Consider the following 22,015-nt stretch of genomic DNA (forward strand, 5'->3'; position numbering starts at 1 on the left):
TCTTTTGTTTTAATAATTTAATCATTATATATATAATATATAAAAAATTAATAATCTTCAGTTCTTCTCTACCTAACAGTGCCACTGGAGTGATAACATCCTAGGGAACTCATTTTGGTTAATGGATACTCAAGAAAACTGACCCATTCTACCCCCAACAAAATCCCTGAAGTAGCTAAAAGAAATTAGACATTAAATTCTTAGGTCTTTGGTCACAATACACAAATATTGCTTTAGGACCAGCAATATGATACAGTAGAAAGAATGCTGGATTTGGAGTCAAAGGACTTGGGTTCAAGTTCCACCTCTGACACTACTTGTATGACTTTAAGCAAGTCACTTAATCTTTTGAACCTCAATTTTTTAATCTATAAAACAAAGGGTTTGGACTTCAGTGATCTCAAAGTTTCTTTAGCCTAGAGCTATGGTCCTTTCTGATTCTGTGACTATGGAGAATGAAAGCAATATATGAAGAAGACCCAGATATACCAATGGAAAGTAGACCAATGACCACTGCCAGAAGGGTCCCAAAGGGGACTTAGAAATCTCCTAGTCCAATGCCTTAATGTAAAAAAATGAGTGGAGCAGGTAGGGGGACTCAGTAGATAGAGCAACAGACCTGGAGTCAGGAGGACCTGGGTTCAAATATTTTCTTTGTGATCCTGGGCAAGTCATTTAATCTATTTGTCTTTAAAAAAATGAGTTGAAGTGAGTTTTAGAAAGGTAAAATCTCAACATTCCATGGTAAGGAAGTGATAGATGCAGGGTCTTGAGTCTCAGCCCCATATTCTTGCTTTCTAATCACCTGCCTCCATAATAAAACCCCATAAGTAGAAAGTTTTATAAATGTTCATTCTAGTTACATATAATTAAAAACATTTTTTTTTACAATCATTAAAGGGATAGGAACTAGTCATATGATTTCATTGGGAGGGAAAACTCCTATCCATGCACAATGCTCCCTTTTTTATTACTTAAAAGTTTTGAAAGTTGCCTAGAAATGTCAAACTTGAGGCCATCAGGCCATTTACTCTGCAGTATGGCTTCAACTAGATTAAAATATTATTGGGAAAGATTTAACAAAATGTATAGAAATAAAACACAACATAGATGATGTTCATTTGTGCTTTTCTAAATCAATTTGTTTCTCTCTAAAAAAAATAACTCTCGGGGGCAGCTGGGTGGCTCAGTGGAATGAGAGTCAGGCCTAGAGATGGGAGGTCCTAGGTTCAAATCTGGCCTCAGATACTTCCCAGCTGTGTGACCCTGGAAAAGTCACTAGACCCCCATTGCCTAGCCCTTACCACTCTTCTGCCTTGGAGCCAATACACAGTATTGACTCCACGATGGAAGGTAAGGGTTAAAAAAAAATAACTCTCACCTTCTATCTTAATATCAATTCTAAGACAGAAGAGCTACAAGGGCTAGGCGATCTGGTTTAGGTGACTTGCCCAGATAGGAATTATCTGAGGCCACACTTTAACCCAGGTCCTTCTGATTCCAGGCCTGGAGTCTATCTATGTAGTTACCTCAAAATGTTCCTCTTTGATTTTGATATCCTTGGCCTAGAGCACTAGGAAATTAACTGACTTGCTCAATGCCATATAGCCAATGCTAAAAACAAGAACTCGAACCCAGGACTTCTTGTCTCAAAGGCCAGCTTTTTCTGCACTATCCCAGTGGCTTCATAATCATTCAAAGCAATCTACAGACTTTGTTAAATAGACAACTTTAATCTAGATTGTACCAATTTTTCCAAATTTCCTCTTATCTTAAATAAGAAAACATTTTTAAGTCTAGATTTTCTATTCTCATTGGGCCAGATTAGAATGTAAACTCCTTGAGGACAGGGACCTATGCTTCATCTGAAATTTTTGTTTCTCCTAGTTCCTGATATAGGGCTATGTAAAGGAATTGTGTATATTGGTGGAAATGCCATCCTTTGTTTTGTTAGAATTTAAGTTTCTTTGATCCTCTCTTAGGTTGGGAGCTAAAATGAAGCACATCATGGCAAGGCTGACCATTTTCCTTTCAGCTCATCTCTCTTGAGTTAGCATAAGTGTTGGTATCATACATACATGTCTATGTGAGCTAATTTTGGTGGTATGGTGGTATTTTGGTAATATTTGCATATTAAAAATGTTCTCTCTAGCATATGCATATATTTATGTATATCTATGTATGTGTGTGAGTATATATTTGTATGTCTATATATAAAACATTTGAGGGTATATTATTTATTTTTTATAATTCTTACCTTCTGTTGTAGTAACAGTAGCTCAAAGAAAGAAAAGCAGCAAAAGCTAGACCATCAGAGTTAAGGTGACTTACCCAGAGTCACACAAGTAGGAAGTGTCTGAGGTTAAATATGAACAGAGGACCTTCCATCTCCAAGCCTGGCTCTTTACCTAGCTCCCTCAGCTATTTTAATTGTTATTTATATACACATATCTTAGACATGCATATTACAAAAGTTCAAAGAGCACCGGATTTGGATTCAAATCCTAATTTTGCCACTTGGTATCGATGTGACCTTGGACAAATTACATATCATCTCAGGAATTCAGTTTCCTATCTGTGATGAAGTGATGGAACTAGACAACTAAGGTTCTTTCTAGTCTGTGAAGCTATATTTGAGTTATTAAACATTTAGGGATTTTTTTATAGGGGTCTTTGATATATGGCTTTATTCCTAAAGAGGACTCTCATTATGTATTCATTCAACAAATATTTAGTATTTACCAGGCACTGTGTTAATGCTGGGGATACAAAAAGATGCAAAAGACAGTTCTTGCCCTCAATGAGCTTACATTCTAATGGGGAGACAACATGCAAACAAATATATTTAAAGAGATATGTACAGGAGTAGCAGGATATAATTGAGAGAAAGTACTAGAATTTAGAGGGTTTGGGGAAGGCTTCCTGTAAATTCTTTCCATCAAGGAAGATTAATAATTGGTCTGTCCTCTGTAGTCTTTGAGGGCTACCTGTGGTACTGAGGCATTAAGTGATTTGTCCATGGTCAAATAGTCAGTATATAGGAGACTGGATTTGAATCCAAACTTTCCTGACACAAAACTAGTCCTTTGTCCTTTACACCATATGGCCTCATTCATCTCTTTCTCTCTCCCATCATCTCTCAATCTCTACTCACACAATGTTTCTTTTCTTTTCTCTCTTTCAATCTTTCTACTCTCTCAGCCTCTCTCGCAAATCTGTCCTCTTTTTCTCTCTTTTAATCTTTCATACAATCTTGATCTTTCTGTCTCTCTCACACAGTCTCTTTTTCTTTCTCTCACATATAATCTTTCTTACTCTTTCATAACTCTCTCACACAATCTTTCTCTCTCCTCTGTCTCTTTCATACAACCTCTCTTTATCCTCCTTCCTCTCCCTCATCCTCTCACCTTCTCTTTCCCTCTCCCTCTTCCTGTCCCTCCTCCCTTCTCTCTCTTTCTCTTCTCTTAAAAGTACAAAAAATAAAAAGTACCGAAAAAGTACACATTTGGCAGACTGATTGGTATATTGCTAAAGCAGACACCATTATTTCCATTATAGTGATGTGGCCCCCAACTACAAATAATGAAGTGTTTCAAGTATTTAAGGTATTCTTTTTTCCTTGAAAGAATACTTTAAAATTGTACTCAAGTGTGTCTTGAGTCCTAGTAGATTGGCTCTCAGGTATTTTAATCATTTTAAAGCTATTTTGAATCATATTTCAATTTATGTTTATCTTCCTATAGTTCATCAATGCTAGATAGAAATGATGATTTTTGTGATTTTATTTTTGTATTTTACTCCTTTAAGACAGTGTTTCAATTTTTTTCTTTGCTGATTGTTTAGGGCTCTATAAGTAAACCATAGTGTAATTCTCAAATAGAGATAGTTTTGTCTCTTTGCAAATGTTTATGTCCTTAGTTTCTATGTATACACATAGGTATACATACATATACACACCCATTCATATATGTGTTTATATGTATATATGTAAATTTATATAGAGACAGAGAGAGTCATAGAAATGGAGAGACAGAGAGAGAATGAGAGAGAGAGAGAAAGAGAGAGAAGAGTATTAACATCTTTGATTTACTTCTACATTTTGGGAGAGCTTCTAGTGTTTACCCATTGCAAATAATGAATGCTAGCTTTTGATTTTAGATATGCACTTTTTATTATATTAAAAATTAGCCCTTCTATGGCAATGATTTATATAGTTCTTAGCACTAAGTGCTGTATTTTGTCAGAGGTTTTTCTGCATTCATCAATACAATCATGGATTTTTGTGTTTTTATTTTTTAATATGACTAAATTTTATTTTATTGTTGATCCATTCTTTGTATCCCTCATATAAATGTAAATTGGTCAGAGTGAATGATTTTATGGATATAGTTCTGTGGTCTATGTGTGGGATTTTATTTAAAAAATTTTTATATCAGAATTAATTTACTGATACTGTTCAATAGTTTTCTTTCTTTGCTTTATTTTTTCTTGGTTTAGGTATCAGGACTTTATATCATAAAAAGAATTTGGTAGACTTTTTTATTTTTCAGTTTTTGATGAGAACTTGTATGGTCTTATTGTTCTTTAAATATTTGGTAGAGTTCACCTACAAATCTATCTGTACTATGTTTTTTCCCTTGAGCACTTCATTTTTGATTCACTCAATTTTATTTTCTGATTGGATGAAGATTTCTAGTTTATGTTCTGTTATTTGGAGATTTTATATTTTTGTGCATAATCTACCATTTCTTTTAAATTCTCAGTTTGATAGTACAAAACTCTTATTTGTTTCCATAACTCCAACTATAATCTCTCCCCTTGCTCCATGTATGCTCTGAGTAGGTCCCATTCCATGAAGCATTGGTGTAGATAAAATTTAAGCTCCTTTGATCATTTCTAGTAGACCATGTATGCTCTGGCTCAATGCTGAGGGACCTAAGAATTCCTGACATTTTAGATTCCTGATGTTCCCACTGAGGCTATAAATGTTTATCTCAACATTTCAATCTCTTTTATACCTATACCTGATGCAGGCTCACTTAGATAAGCTTACTTCCTAGCTGCCATGTGTAAGCAGCTTGTATAGGCAGATAGTCCTTTTCACTTCCCTAGGGAGTGCAAGAAAGAGAGCCTGACAGAGTCCTCACACTATTGGCAAGTGGGAAAAGTCAGCAAGGAGAAAGAGAAGGAGGGGAGACAGAGAGATAGAGACAGATTGAGGAGAGAAGAGGAGAAGAGAGGAAGAACAGAAGTTTCTCCATTTAAAGTCTACTAAATTGATGGGTCTTCTTGGCTCAGGGGACAAACCTCCTTTGGCACATCTTATTCCCATTGCTGTATCATCCTCAAATGCCATGTTTCTTAGCACTGAAGCAGAGCACACATGGTGCACCAAAGGTGCCCAGAGAAATTCATCTCAGCATCTTCTATGTGGTATATTCTAGTCAGAGCACATGGTGATGGGGAAGAAGCCTATTGTGGCATGTTGTAGAAGACATTGTTCTAAACTTAATTTCTATTAAATGAGTTTCCAAGTTTCCCAGCAGCAAAGTATGTAATTCTTGCCCAGATTGTTTATGTTCTTGGGTTAGTTCCTGATTATTCCCATTAAATTTGTAAAACCAGTACATAATCAGTTTTCAGGTAATTCTCCTTTGCTTAAGAAAATGAAGAAACAAGCAGACTCACCTGTGGTTTTCCCAGATTTGGGAGGCCCAACAATTGCAATCTTAATGGGCACAGCAGGTTTTGGTTTAGGCTGACGGATATATTTGATTGGGTTCTTTACAAATTTGTCTCTATTTATTTTACTGGATAAAAAATAAATATATTGTCGATGGATTACAGGGTAGGTTGGATTAGCTGCATTCACTAAAGGTTTGATGGCATCTCCTTCATAGAGCTGTAATATAAACAAAATAATTTCTTGAGTTATTTCTAACATATACACTTGTTCTCATTAATGGGGAATTTATAACTTAATAAATAGCTGACATTTATGTAATGATTACTGTGTGCTAGATACTATGCCAAGTGCTTTGGAATTATTATCTCATTTAATCCTCACAACAAGCTTTTATTATCCCAGTTTTACAGATGAGGAAACTGAGACAAACAGAGGTTAAGTGACTTGCCCAGGATCACACAGGTTGTAATAGTCTGAGGCTAGATTTGAATTCAAATCTTCCTGACTTCAGGCTTGGAGCTTTATTCCCTGTGCCACCTTGCTGCCTGAAGAGAATTTGTTATTTTCAAAATGCTTCTCTTCAGAAAGCTGCATAACAACGTTAGATGGCTTTGCATGTGTAGGCAGTCAACATGTACTTTCTTTCCTTTGTCCATTAACGATCAATTTTCATGACATTTCATATCAACAAATTCAGTTCTCCTCATATTGCTTATAATTTAGATGTTCTTCCCCCCACTAAGTAGTTCAAAGTCCTTCATACACATTAATGATGCTTCAACGAAATCTTGAGTTGCTTTCTTATGATGGCATGCAAGAGACTCTGTGTTATCGAAAGCCATGCCAGCCACATATAAGTTCCATCAAATAGATGCTATTCAATTGGAAAGGTTTCACGTTTAGGGCCAATGATAGATTGTGTATCCATCATCTGACAACAAAAGAGGCTCATCATCAGAAAATGAACATTTTTGGTCAAGGTAATCCATGAAAGAGGTGACAATATAGACTGTTTCCCCCCCACAATAGAAGTAACAAAGTGGTAGAAAGGAGACAGAGTATATAGTATGAACAATGTAACTGTCATTCTCATTACATTTTTTTTAGTCCTTGGTCTTAGAATCAATACAAAGTTTTGATTCCAAGGCAGAGGAGGGCAAGGACTAGGCATTTGGGGTTAAGTGATTTGTCCAAGGCCACACAGCTAGAAGTGTGTAAGGCTAAATTTGAACCCAGAACATCCTCTCTCCAGGTCTGGCTCCCTATCCAGTGAGCACCTAGCTGCCTCTGAATCTTTTGACATTTGACACTGACAATCTTTTGACGTTCTTGTTATAAGTAGTTGTAGGAAAGGTAGAAGAACAGGAAATTGTAAACATAGAGGGGGATTTCCCTACTCCTACAGGGGTTACCACCATCATCTACTTCTTTTGTTTCCTCCCCTAAGCCTCTCCTGGCTAGACTTTATTCAAGTCCCTGATAAAAAATCTTGCTTAGAATAGGAGTAAGCAGAGTTCTCTGGCCAGCAGCTAGCAGCTTATCTTCAGATTTATACTGATTCACTAATGAACATTTTTTTGGGTATGATTGATTGTTAATCAATTCTATGTCCATGGAACAATATTATCCTTTAGCTCACATTTCTCCATCATATCCATAAGAATATCCTGAAAGATTTTATCAGACCCAGAGAAGGTCTCTAACCTCTGCCATGGACATAGCCTTGATTGAAAGAGAAGAGTCTCTGAAGGATGTATCAGATAAATATCCACAGCTGAGCCTAAGCGACATAGATTGCCATAACTGATTGCTTTTTTCATGTTTTATGTTCTAGGCTTCTTGTCACAATGGATATGACTGTATAAAACATACCGCATGGTATAATGGAAAGAATATCCTTGGATTTGGAGTCAGAAGACCTGAGTTTTAATCTGCTATTTACAACTGAATGACCTCTGAAAAATTACATAACCACCATTTTTCTCATCAGCAAAATGAGAGGCTGGGATGAGATGATGTTTTTCCAGTCCCAATTCTATGACTTTTGATGCATATCTACAGGGGCACTATGAATTATAATCTTTTAACTGTTCTTTTCATATGGGAATTTTACCAATAGAACCCTAAAATATGGCAAGCACCCATGGATGCAGGACACCTGTCTCCAATAAACAGATGCTACCTAGCCTACATCATACTCCCCCCTCTCTGACTTAGTAGGAGTAAAGGGCCAATATAAGGTAAACACCAGCAATGGCTCCTTGTTCCTTAAGTACACGTTTTCCATGGGGGACTCAAGCTGACTCCTAATGATGATAACTTCATTTTCTAAGTGTTCCAAGCCCATCTGTTTCGCAATCCATTCTAGAATTTGGCTGGGAATATATTAATGGCATACTTTCTATATTTTGTCTCCCAAGTCCATCATGTCCCCCATTCATCTCATTCATCTGGCACCTTTCCTGTTTTCATGACTTCTCAAAGATCACTGATGATGGCTATATGATAACCCCTTCAAATATAGTCAGTAACCTGTCTGGAGACTTGAACTCACTGAAAGCAGTTGGTTAATTTCTTACTACGCCCTTATATCTCCTGAATACATACTAGTCTAATGCAAGAAAGTTTTAGGGCAGGGAAGGACAGACAGACAGATGAATCACAGTTAGGAAGGAAAGAAGGAAACAAGCATTTCTTAAGTGCCTTATGAGGGGCAAGACTATGCTAACAGGGCTAATGGGAACTTTTGTTGCTTGTAAGGCTTTCCATATTGGGCTAAAACATTTGCTTTTTGTATTACACAGGGTTCCAGTGTTGGAAGCATCACCTCCATTTAGTTTAAATTTGTCTCACTCTTCATATCACTGAGACATATGAGTCTTAATTACACCTACAGATGGAGTTCCTGGGCCTCCAGGGACTTTCTGCTTTCCCAGATCCCACACCCAGAACTTTGTCCTTTAGATTATGATTAAACTTGGCTCAGTGCAGCTTCAATTTTACATTACCATGCCAATTTATTTTTCAGCTAACAACTTCCATGAAGACTTTTGGAAGGACTTGAGAAAATGCTTTAAAATAAGTGAAACAATAACTTTGCTCGAAATGGGGGAGAATTTTGTGATAATTGAAATTATTGTCTCCCCAGAATACAATACTGACTTTAAAAAACAATTGAAACCTATGATATTGGTATAGAAAGCTCCCAATGGGGCATGAGAAAATTGATTTCTAATATACTGAATTATTTCTATTCTCTAAGTTTTGAATTGGGGTCTGTTCCTCAAATCTCTTATTCATTTCTTTGTTCTTGGCAAAGTCAAAGAATACTCCAGAGTATCCTAGATTTTAGGGTGATAGAAAAGTGAGATTATGGGTTCTATCTTGCCCCATTAATAAAAACCAGCTTAGGCAAGGTATGTCTGAGTAGCAGGACAGAGTCCTTGAATTTCATATTGAAAAGTATTGAACAAATCACTTCTAACCAGGAAGAACTCAATTCCTCCTTCTGCACCTTAGAATCATAGATTTTCAATCATTAATCAAGGAATTCTAGGGAGGGGTAGAAAGAATGATGGGCCACTTCCTCATTGGCTAGTCATCAATTAGAGGTGTCTTGAGATGTCTAAGGAGAAATGAATAATGAATGTCCATAATTGTATGTAAGGATCCATAAAGATTTCTTTCAGGATCTTTGATCATCAAATGAGACCAAATGTTAATTAATTTATTGGTTATTGGTAGGCTACTCATTAAACTGATTTTCTTACCCAGAATCCAATGTCTTGCAATTTTAATCTTCAAAGGCTCTCCCTTTAAAAAGCACAGTTGGCTCCTTCTCTGCAACTTTTATTCTTAGAGAGTGATTTGGGGCACTGAAAAGTTAAATAACTGGTCCCTGGTACCAGAAGTGGTATGGGTCAGATGTAGAGTCCAAGTCATCCAGACTCTTAAGACCAGTTCTTTGTAGATTTAGATTTAGACATTCATATGAATGTTGTTCTTCAAACTGTTCTTTAATCCCTTGGGAAGGGAGGTATTTAATTCTGAAGATGTTGCAATTATTTAAAACGGGATTGTAACTCTTCTATGGAAATGGCCTTAAGGCAATTTATAAGTCAAACACATATAAAAATCAGATTTGAGTATAATTACGATTCATTGTAACTAGGCAATGCTCCCTCTCCATTATGATCTTATTTATTTATAAAATACTTGCCTTCCATCTTAGTATCAATTCTAAGAGAAGAGCAGCAAAGGCTTGGCATTCAAGGTTACATGACTTTCCCAGAGTCACACAGCTAAGAAGTGTCCAAGGCCAAATTTGGACCTGCTTCCAGGACTGGCATTCTATACACTGCTATCTAGCTGCCCTGATCATATCTGTTTTTGATATATCCTAAGACATGTTATATAGCTCTCAAATGTATTTGTGAAATTACCTTCACAGGGTCCCATTGACCAAATGAACTTGGAAATTTGTAGGTGAGACCAAGCATCTTCTGAGCAAGTGGTAATGATATTGGATAACATTTCTCAAAGATACTCTCACGATTTTCCACTAGATTCTGCAGTTTCTTATAAAACAGATACTGTACAATATGAAGCTTCCGTCCTCCAACAATAGTAATAAATGGAATCAATAGTTTTTCAAATTCATCCTAAAATGAAAGCATGAAAAAAAGACTTCAACGTTCTAAAATTAGAGAACAACTTGATACTAATATCTAAAGAGTTCTAATTTTGTACATCTTTTAAAAAGTAATAGTTTAAAAAATGAAATATTATAGAGTTGTGCACTATGATCATTCACTTTGAAGATACAGTGTAGAGCCATAAAAAAGAGGATTGCCTACTTAAAAAGGACCAAATATAATTTCCCCTTATCAACACAAAGTCCTTTGATCATATTACAACCACAGACAACATCACAGTGGGCTATGTTAGCAGTATTTGGAGGAGGAGCAGTAGAGGGAGGAGGAAGAAGGGGAAAGATATAGGAAAGAGGAGGAGAAGGAGAATAAGGGAAAAGGCAGAGATGGAGGAGTTGGGAAAAGAGGAGGAGGAGGGGAAAGGAGGGAGAGGGAAAGCAAAGGAAGGAGAGGAGGAACTAAGTAGCTTAATGGATAGAGTGCTAGGTGTGGAGTCAGAAAGACTTGAGTTCAAATTTGACCCTTGGCAAATCACTTTACAATGTTTGCCTCAGTTTTCTTATCTAAAAATGAGCTGGAGAAGGAAATGGCAAACTACTCCAGTATCTTTGCCAAGAACACAACCGAAATGACTAAAACGCAATAATGAAAAGAGAGAGTACTGTTTATGATTCTCCAACAAAGGGAAGAATACCCCTTCATTAGACCGATCACATTTTTAATGAAATACAGGGTTTTGGAGAAGGCAGTAGAATGAGACTTTGATGCTACTCCTTTCCATCTTTAACTGAGATTCTGTAGTTTAATGAAAAGAGCAACTTGCAAATCTGAAAATACTGTATAAATGTCAGCTACTTCTATACTTCTAAATTGTTTTCTCACATCTACTGTTTTGTACTGGGGGGTGAAGGGGAAAACCAAATCTGTAATATAAGCATTTATTTGTAAACTCTCTTTAGGAACATAGGTATATAGCAGGAGTCAGTTACCTGTGTGACAAGAAAATTCTTTTTTTTTATTAGTCTCCTCCACATTAGAATGTAATAATTTTGGTGCTCTTTGGTGATTCTTGTTAATATTCTCACTCGATTTTAATAAATTTCTATCCTTTGGAGATGATAATAATGATACCTGACATTTACATAGTTATATACATGCTGTTAAGGTTTTTAAAGTGATCTACAGATGGAAAGGGCTCCAGAGACTAGAAAGTCTGATACTTTCTTTTTATATACGAGGAAACTAGTTTCAAACAGGTTCAGTGGTTTGCCCACTGCCAATATCAAAGATTGGATTTGAAAATAGCACAGAGACCATTTTCTTTCCACCAAATAGAAGTACAGTTGTATCTCATTTACAAGACTTAGAGGAAATAAAAGTGCTTATGAACTTTCCAGTTAATTGGACCATATCCCTTTAAGTCAGGGGTTCTTAACCTATTTCTTTTTGGCACAGCCTTCTTGGGAGGACTTTTGAAACAGATGCATAGCTTCTCAGAAAAATGTTATTAAATACATAAAATGTATGATATGTCAATCAATCAACATTTGTCAAGTGCCACTTACATGTCAGGAATTGTGCTAAGCACTGTATTTTCTTTGTTTTTTTTTTAACCCTTAATTTCTGTCTTAGAATCAATACTAAGAATAGGTTCCAAGGTAGAAGAGTGGAAGGCTTAGGCAGTGGGGCTTAAATGGCTCGCCTAGGGTCACACAGCTAGGTGGTGTCTGATGGCACATTTGAACACAGATCCTCCCAACTCCAGGTCTAGTGATCTATCCACTGTGCTACCTAGCTATCCCACAAGTGTAATATCTTTTGAATGAATATGGATTTCATTAAAGAGGTCTTATGGAATTCTAAGATTGATTCAATCAATATAATGCTATTCACAAATAGGAATATCTGCAAGACCTTGCCATCTCTAGAAAACTTGTCTTCCATTTGGAATCTATGCTTAAGATTATCTATGGCACTGGAAAACATCTTTGATAAGCATACGTCTTCCTTAAAATCAATTAAACAATTATTTGTAAAATGGCCTGGGAAGCAAAGACAGGATATGGCGCCTGGGTAAAACTTTGAAGGGAGTTAGAGATGTCACTAGGTAGATGTGAGGTGGAAATGGATTCCAGGCATGATGGATAGCCCACTCAAAGACTGCACAATAGGTTGCAAAGTGAAGTAAGTCTAGAATGGTATGTTGGAGCCAGATCATGGAGAGCTTTTCCCTTCTCTCCACTCACAAGGAATAAATCCCCCTATTAGACCCTTATCATCACTCTTTTAGACCACTGCATAGCCATCTGACTCATTGGTTTCTCTTTCAGCTTTTCTCCTCTCCAAACCATTTCTCACTAAGTTGCCAAAATAATTTTCCAAAGCTCCTGACTGACTACATTATTTCCCTTCTCAAGAACATTCTGCAGGTCCCTGGTTACTTCTAGCACAAAATACACTTTTCTGCTTGCCATTTAAAGTCCTATACAGTAAGTCTCTAGCTTACCTTTCTAGACTTATTTCATATCATTTCCTTTGCATATTTGTTGTCTGGGGACCAGCCTAGCTAAGTTTGGAGAGGCTCATCAATAGACCTTTAGGCATCAAATGACTATTTTTTCTCATCCCCAACAACCTGTAGATACCTAAGACATAGATAGGTTGCAAGTTGCATTGGAGAGAGTGTGTCCACACTGGGAAAATCATGCATCCCTTGGAACATTGCAGTCAGAAAACAGTAATAACAGCTTGAAACATTAATCTCTGAAGTTTGAAAATGAAGCTATTCTAAAATTATTATTTTGATTCATTCTCTTAAAAACTTAAAAAAAAACCTTTTACCTTCTGTCTTAGAATTGATATTAAATATCAGTTCTATGGCAGAAGAGCAATAAGGGCAAAACAATTGCGATTAAGTGATTTTCCCAGGCTAGACAGCTAGGAAGTGTCTGAGCTCACATTTGAACCCAGAACCTCCTGTCTCTGCATCTGGTTCCACTGAACCACCTAACTCCCTCCCCAGACCCCCACTTTGATTCATTCTTTTTTTTTTTTTAAACCCTTACCTTCCATCGTGGAGTCAATACTGTGTATTGGCTCCAAGGCAGAAGAGTGGTAAGGACTAGGCAATGGGGGTCAAGTGACTTGCCCAGGGTCACACAGCTAGGAAGTGGCTGAGGCCAAATTTGAACCTAGGACCTCCCATCTCTAGGCCTGGTTCTCAATCCACTGAGCTACCCAGCTGCCCCCACTTTGATTCATTCTTAAACATTACTGTTTTGTAAAAAATCATGGAAACCCATACAGAAAAAGTAATAACCTGTATTGCTTGCAGATTATTTAAATCTACTTCAAACTTCTCTGCCATTTCAATTTTTATTCTGTCAATAGCATCCTCTTCTTGTTCTTCTTCTTCCTCAGTCATCTCTTCCTCATCTTTTGGGAATTCTTCTTCCAGAATTGCCTCAATATTATCTTCTTCCTCTTCCTCAGCCTCTTCTTCACTTGACTCATACTCATCCTTGCTTGGCTGAAGTATGAAATTTAAATTTGGTTTAGCCTTTTGCTTTGTCATAATTTACCAATTTAAGTCATTTATGTTATTTGAAGAGAAATTTGACAAGCACTTAATCTTTGTTGAGATAGGCATGTCACAAAATGGTTTGTGTGTGATCAAGTCAAACCTTGCTTATATGACTCACAGAAGTTCAACCCTTCTACTAAAAAAAAAAAAAATCAGAAGTAAATAGTGAAATCCCATTTATTCCCAGAGTTAAAAAATGCAAAGATTAGTGACAATATTAACTAATTCCCCCTTGATGCTAGTCTTTTGCCACTAAGATTAATCCCATTTTATCCTGTGTGTATCTTATTTATACATAATTGTTTACATGTCGTCTCCCTGGTTAGACTCAGCCATCCTACTGTTCTGGGATTTTCCTAACTTATCTGCAAATATAAGACTTCAAGAGAGTTGCAATTTTCAGTTTAAAAAATGCAGAAATATATTTGTAAGATATATATCGATTATGTTTGTTTTGAGGTTTGGACATGATTAAAGTTCATGTCGCATTGGGAATTCATTCTTACTCTGTTGAGCTGTTGAACATGGCCAAAGTTGACCATTACAAACATAAGGTTTATGTGCTATGCATTCTAAGTCAGACAACAAGCATATACTTACTAATACCAGGCATTGTGCTGATCATTGGGGATAAGACTAAACAAGACATTCTCAGCAGGAGAGGCAAATTTCCATAATTTATAAGAAAGTAATGCCACTTACCATTTTAAACTCATTTTTTTTTTGGAGTGAAATTTTACAAGCACTTAATTTTTGATGTGACATGTATTTAGATAATGTGACATGCTTGATATGATAAGCATTTGGATAAGTAGAGAAAAATCAACTTTGTATAGATCTGTGTCTTTGACTAGAAATATTGAAAATAAAAATAAAATCTGACAGAGAAATTCTTTAAAATTGGTTTCTGGTAGCATTGTAGGTTGTCCACCATTTGAGATTCTAGTTATGTTGTTACCTCTTTTCTTCTTTTTTCTCTCTCTGCTATAAGTTCAGCTCTTCTTTTAGCAATCAAATCATCCTGTAAAAGAAAGAATAGCTTTAATTTTGTAAGGAAAAAAGATTGACTCAAAATTAATTTCCATCTATGAATATAGTATTTTAAAATCTGGGAACAGCAACCCACTTGAATGACATGAATAAGGTGGGGGAAATCTCAAAGCATTGGGGTACCTCTGTTTCTTCTCTTTTCCTTTATTGGTGAATGAACCACTACCCAGAAACATGGCCCATCTGTTCCTATTTTTTTCCTTCTCAGACAAGGTGTTTTTTGAGACACAGACAGAGACAGAATGAAAGACAAAGAGAGAGACAGAGAGAGAAAATAGTGATGGAAGAATGGAGGAGTCCTTGGAGGTTATTGAATGAAAAGTTCTGATGAATGATGTTATAATGCTAGCTAGAGTAAACACTCAGAAAATCTGAAAATGTAACAATTGTCTGGGAAAAAAAAGTAGATATGCTTTGTATGAGTATACCATGGTCAGCTAAAGTGTGATAAAAATGGTGTGTCTCATTGGATGTTAGATTATCCTTCATTTAGGCAGTTATTTGTTACATCCTGCAACTTGACATGAATACCAATCAGCACCTCTGGGGTTATGGACCCCATTGTCTCACCATCTTGGATATTAGAGATATTCTGGAAAACCTAGGATGTATCAGATCAGAACTAGAGGATGGCCTTAAGTAGACTAAAATCTAGGGTGAATCCATGGAAGCAAATGATTTCTGAATGTTGCTGGGGCTTTTATCAGCTCAAGTTACTCATGTCCAGTCAGTTTGAGACATTATGACCCTTTATGGAGTTTCTATATATGCACCCCTCTTTTAAAATTTAGTGTTGGGATAGCTAGTTGTCTCAGTAGATTGAGAGCCAGGTCTAGAGATGGGAAACCCTGGGTTCAAAACTAGCCTTGGATACTTCCTAGCTTTGCAACCCTGGGCAAATCACTTTACCCCCATTGCCTAGTCCTAATCACTCTTCTGCCTTGGAACCAATGCATAGTATTGTTTCTAAGATAATAGAAGGTAAGGGTTAAAAAAAATCAAAACTTCACATTTAATATAGGTAGGTTTATTTGTGGAGAACCCTCTTGTAGTTTCATAATCAAATAACTACCACAACAAACAAACTGTAAACTAAATAAAATATTTAAATATTATACTGTACATTCATTTTATTCAATTGAATCTGTTCTATTTATTTCTCTTCCTTTGAGAAAATCCATTAGTTGATCAACCAATTGGAAATTACAAAGTAGATTTAGGCTTGATACAAAGAAAACTTTCTATCAGTTTTCTCAAAGTTGAAAGGGCTTTCTTGATAAGTGGTGGGTTTCCTTCATACTGATGAGCTTCAAGCAAAGATTAAATGACCACTTGTTGGGGATGTATATGGGATTCTTGTTGAAATATGAGTGGGCTGTTGAAGTAGGTGCCAACTCTGAGAGTGATTTTGTGAAATACACAGTGAGACTGTGTATATGTGAATAAGACATTAAAAAATAAACATACAAGAACTGATATTCAAATGGTTATTGTTCTTTAAAATTAAGCAGCTTGGGAAGCTGTGTACTTGCTCCAATAATGCTTAAAGCATCATTGGAATGTTCGTTGCTTAGAAAATTTCTAGATTCCTCTTCGAGGATTACCCTAAAAAGCAACTATGAGTTACAAAAGAAAATCAGTCACATTCCTTTATAGTTAACCTAGTTTGTGGTTACCTAAACCACAAACAAAATTATCTTCCATGAGCACCATATTCATTAGACTTTGAATCTTTGAATGAAAATTTTTTGTTTCTAAAAATCCATCCTCAAATGATGATTTGTCATTATACATGATTCATTTCAATGTAAAGATTCTGGCATGTTTTCTTTTCTTTCTTCCTCTTTCTTTTCTTTCTTTTATAACCCTTACCTTCTGGAAGACAGAGAGCAGTAGGGCTAGGCATTGGGGTTAAGTGACTTGCCCAACAAGCCAGTAATAGAAGATATCGCTCTTCAGCACATGGTTAAAAATCAAACAAGTGCATGAAGTGAAATTTAAGAGGGAGTTGTATAAGAGGAAAAGAGTGAAGATATTCCATAGTGTGGAAATGATGGTGAGAAATGGTATGAATAAATACATGGTGGTGAGAACATTCTTATGCAAGAGAAGTGAGAAGTTTGGAGTAAAGTTCGTTTATGGGAGAAATGGGAGATAAAACATATGGGAGGCAGATGGTATAGGGTCTAAAATGCCAAACTGAGTCACCTGTCTGAAGTCAATATGGCATCATTGAAGATTTCTAAGCATCAGAGTTAAAAGATTAAAAGTACTTGTTTAGGGGCAACTGCATGACACAATGGATAGAGAGCCAGACTAGGAATCAGGAGGACCTGGATTCAAATCCTTCCTCAGATACTTCCTAGCTGTATGATCCTGGGCAAGTCATTTAACTTTGCTTGCCTAGCCTTTGATCTTTTGTCCTAGAATTGTTACTAGGACAAAAGGTAAGGTGGTTTTTTTGTTGTTGTTTTTTAAAGAAATATTTTAGAAAGAAACAATGTGAAATAGAATAAGGAAAGCCTGGAAAAGAGGAGAGTGATTAGTAGTCTATTAAAATAATTTGAGAGTGAGGCAATTAGGACCTGAATTAGCATGCTGGCAATAAGAATATAAAAGAGAAGATTTGAGAAGCATCATGAACTAGCTTCTGGAAGCTTTTGCTTCCTCTCACCACCATTCCAGATTCACTATAGTCTCTAAAGGTGTGAAGAAAACAAATAGGTCTAGGATTGGTTTTCAATATTCATCTTGAACTGGATTTCCTAGAGATGTCTTAAACTCATTATGTTCCTAACTGAACCAATCTCCCCCCCCCCCCCGCGCCCCCCCCCATTGACTCAACCTTCCCTTGTTCCTTACTTTCCTAATACCATCTAGGGTACCAACCTCCTCCCACTCAGGCTTACAATCTAGGTGTCATCCTTGACTCCTTACACTCACACCCTGTACCCCTTATTCAATCTGTTATTAAGTCCTATCCAGTCTATCTTCACAACATTTCTCACTTATGCCTCCCCCCCCCCCACTTCTCTCCCATGACACTGCCTTCAAAACTCTTTCCTGGACTGCTTCAAAAGCCTTCTTATTCATCTCACAGCCTCTAGTGTCTCCTCACTCTAGTTTATCCTCTATTCAGATATGAAAACCATCTTTCTAAAGTACAGAACAGACTAATGTTCCTTCCCCTATTCATTAAACTCAAGTGTCTCCCTTTACACTCCAAGGTCAAATATAAAATCCTGTACTTGACTTTAAAGCCCTTCAAAACTTGGTCTCTTCCTATCTTTCCAGGCTTTTTATACTTTACTCCCCTCTAGATTTTCTGCAATCTAGTAATACTGGCCTTATTGCTATGCCTTAAACAATAGGATCTATCTCCTTATTGTGCAAGATGCTTAGAGTTTACATTAAAAAAGAGTATGATGAAAACAAATCAAAAGAGTATTTGTGTTAGGCACTGTGTTAAGTGAAAAAACAACAACAAGGTAAAAACATTTCCTGTCCTCAAGGAGCTCACTCAATTGATTATTTCCTTGAAACTTTTACTGAATTTTCTTTAGTGTATGTTTTTATTTTAAAAAGATATACAGGGGGCAGCTAGGTGACCCAGTGATCTGGTCCTGGTCCTGGATTCAACTCTGCCCTCAAATACTTCCTAGCTGTGTGAGTTACTTAACCCACATTGTCTAGCCCTTACTGTTCTTCTGCCTTGACTGAAAGAAAATAATATTGAGCAGATTTAGCCTGTCAATGCCATTTCCTTTCACAGCATTCACAATACATTTGTTACTGGTGGATCGGATGCATTTGTTAATATTTAGGATCCATTCAACAAGAAATGATTGTGTCAATTCCATTAGTATCCCACTAGCAGAGTGTCACTTGCCTTCAGTAATGATGGGACCACACTTGCAATAGCATCATCATATATGTATAAAATGGATGACACTGAACATCCTGAAGATGGAGTATTCATTCACCATGACAGATGCAGAAATAAAGCCTAAAAATCATATTGAATCTCAAAAAGGTTTGGAATGACTAGCTCAAGGACCCAGAAGGAAGAAAAGAAGTCACATATGGCCATAAGGGCAATTGTGAAGACTTGGAATCATGTTCTCTAATTCTGTTTACCTACAATGAAGTTTTCTAACAATATTGGTTTGTTAGGAACATTACTTAGAGTATATAAAATCTGATATTTAGCAAAAAAAAGTGATGGGATAGTTAAAAAAAGAGAGATGCATACCCTAATTTTTGCCTTCATTTCTTTAATAATTTTATTTCTTGTGGCCTTTTTTGCTTGTTTGTCTTTCCATTTTCCAATAGCTTCAGGAAGAAGGCGTTCTACAATATCTTGTTCTTCAACTACTAGACCAATGGCAACATCTGGGCAAAGTCCATGCTCACCTAGAAATTGTACTTCCTCTAAATTTCTTGGGAATCCATCCAGGATAAATCCTGTAGAGCTAGATAAAAAGTTTGTAATTTGCTTTATTTTTTTTATCCAACATTTTAGGTGAAATTACATTTATAAGGAAAAATATAGCAATTCTATATAAACATATATATAAATATTTAAAAAAGTTTTTTAAGGTTCTCATTGAATCTTTTAAAGATTATTTCTGCTTTTGCTTTATTTAATTTTATTTTATCATTTGCTGTTTTATTACATTTATTTTGAAAGAATAAAATTGTGGAAGTCCAAAGTGTATACTGATCCAATTTATTGAAATAAGAATTTTGAAGAGAGCTAGGATTCCCATAAAAACAACAAATAAAACTACAAATGGCTTTAAAAAGCCACAGGAGGATAAAAATCAAAGTGAAAAATAAGCAAAGCAAGGCACATCTTTACTACAAGAAAAAGTTATATAGCAACTGAATCTTCTAAAGTACTTGAAGCTTTGGAGAATGTTAAAGAAATAATGTATGAAATCCAGAGACATTTTTTAGGTACAAACAACCCATTAAGTAAGAATTAACAATGCTCATAAATACATATGACCAAATAAAAGAGCCTTTAGAAAGCAAAAAAAAAAAAACAACAAAAAACAAACAAACAAACCCAGAGGATAACCAATCAATTGACATTAAAAAATGACAGAAAATAATGAAGTAATGATTATCAATATGGAGAATATGGTAGAGAATCATAGAGATAATCAACAATAGATTTGCTGTAGTAAAATATGAATTGTACATGATACAGAGCAGCTGGAAATACAAGTACACATAGAAAATAAAGGTGTATATACATGCAATATATGCATATACTATAGGATATATTTTATATATATATTTAAATTGCTTAAAAATACCTAGCTTCCAATGGACAGTTCTGAAAAACATAATTATATAGAAGCCTCAGAACTAAGGATATTTCAAATAACTTAGGAAAACAAAAGAATAAGAAAAAAGAAAAGAAAAAGAATGTATATCAGGAACTTGTCAAAGAAGATGCCCCAGCCCTGGTAAAAACAAATTAATCAACTAGCATTTATTCTGTGGCAGCATAGTCCTAAACACTCCAGTGAAATACAATTTAAACAAACTCCACAGAACCCAGAGTAGGAAGATAAGACTTAAAGCACCAAGACACATTATAATTAAACATCAATTAAAAAAGTCTCTCAAGCTACATGGTGCAAAAATCATTTACTAAAGGGCAATACTTAGAATCACAAATCACTTTCAACATTTTTGTTGTGTTGGTCATGTCTGAAAATGTATGTCTCATTCTGTATCTAAATTCTATCTCATTCTGTATCTAAATTCTATCTCCTTATAACAGCAAGTAGAAAGTATGTTTCATCTTTAGTCTTTGGGACTAATTTGTTGGTCAATGTAGTGACTGGAGTTTTGTTATAACTTCTGTTTCTACTCAGCTCATTCTGCATCAGGTTCTTCCAAAATCCATTCTTTTTGTTATTTATTATGGCACAATAATATTCCATTACATTCATGTACCATAATTTATTTAGAACTTTCCCAGTTGATGGGCACACAGTTTGTTTCTAGTTCTTTACTACAATAAAAAATACTACTCTGATTTAAAGGAAAAAAAAACATTTCCCTCTGTCTTTGATCTTTTTGAGATATATGCCTGGTGGTGATATTGACAAGACAAGATTAATATCTAATATTATACATCTAGTTCTAGTTAAAAAATTTCATTTTAAAGGTGAAGAAACTAAGTCCCAATAGGAGTAAGTTGACTGAATTTGTAGAGGTAGTAGGCATAAGAGAAGGATATGAAATCAGGTCCTCTGCTCTCAGAGCCAATGATCTTTCCACTGTATTAAAGCGTATACACAGTTTGCTAGCTACCGTAGTTCCAAATTCTTTTTCAGAATGGTTGGGTCACTTCAATGCTTTGTCACTGAATGCAGTAATGTGTGTATCCATCTGCAGTTCCTCCAAAAATGGTAATTTTCCTCTTTTTTTTTTGTCGAATTTGCCAACTTATCTAGAAGAGTTGATTCTTATATAGTAACATCTTTCATTTGCTTCAGAGTAAAAGAGTTGTTCAGGGTTGTTTTCTTTGCATTACTCTTAATAGTAATTTGGAACATTTTTGATAAGTTTGTTGATAGCTTAGATTTGTTCCTCAGATAAATATCTGTTCATTTCCTTTGACCATTTCTCTGTTGGAGAATGGCTCTCGTTTTTATATATGTGTTTCAATCCTCAATATAATCTGAACTATCAGAGAAATTTGTCACAAAGATTTCTTCTCTCAGTTAACTCTTTTTTTTTCCAATTCTAACTGCAATGGCTTTGCTTATGCGAGATGGTGGATGTTTCAAGGAGGAACCAGGGAAATTGGGAAAATGAAATACAGCCTTTACAAATATAAGAAGCATAAGCCCAGGAACTAGAATGTTCTATCAAGACAGGTAATGACTATTTGGGGAAATCAATTCTGAAAAGTTTTCAGTGGGACATATTCACTTCAAGGAAGTCATTGTATTGTAAAAAAAATCTTCTAATTAGAATACTTAAAATAATTCTTGTTTCTCTGATTAACCAGATTCCACC

At 35.7% G+C, this 22,015-nt stretch overlaps 1 protein-coding gene across 3 annotated transcripts in view; it reads right to left on the bottom strand.

Moving 5' to 3' along the window:
* Positions 1–22,015, bottom strand: part of AK9 (adenylate kinase 9) — a 163,224-nt gene that overhangs the window by 25,138 nt on the left and 116,071 nt on the right. For all 3 annotated transcript variants that reach the window (XM_007484428.3, XM_056818661.1, XM_056818662.1), the window contains 5 exons: positions 19,224–19,443; positions 14,880–14,942; positions 13,658–13,867; positions 10,129–10,347; positions 5,689–5,902 (listed from right to left, as the gene is read on the bottom strand). In XM_007484428.3, coding sequence (XP_007484490.2) covers positions 5,689–5,902; positions 10,129–10,347; positions 13,658–13,867; positions 14,880–14,942; positions 19,224–19,443 — 926 coding nt within the window. The remainder of the gene's footprint in view (positions 1–5,688; positions 5,903–10,128; positions 10,348–13,657; positions 13,868–14,879; positions 14,943–19,223; positions 19,444–22,015) is intronic.

The sequence above is a fragment of the Monodelphis domestica genome, chromosome 2 (assembly GCF_027887165.1).
Source record: "Monodelphis domestica isolate mMonDom1 chromosome 2, mMonDom1.pri, whole genome shotgun sequence".
Lineage (NCBI taxonomy): Eukaryota > Metazoa > Chordata > Mammalia > Didelphimorphia > Didelphidae > Monodelphis > Monodelphis domestica.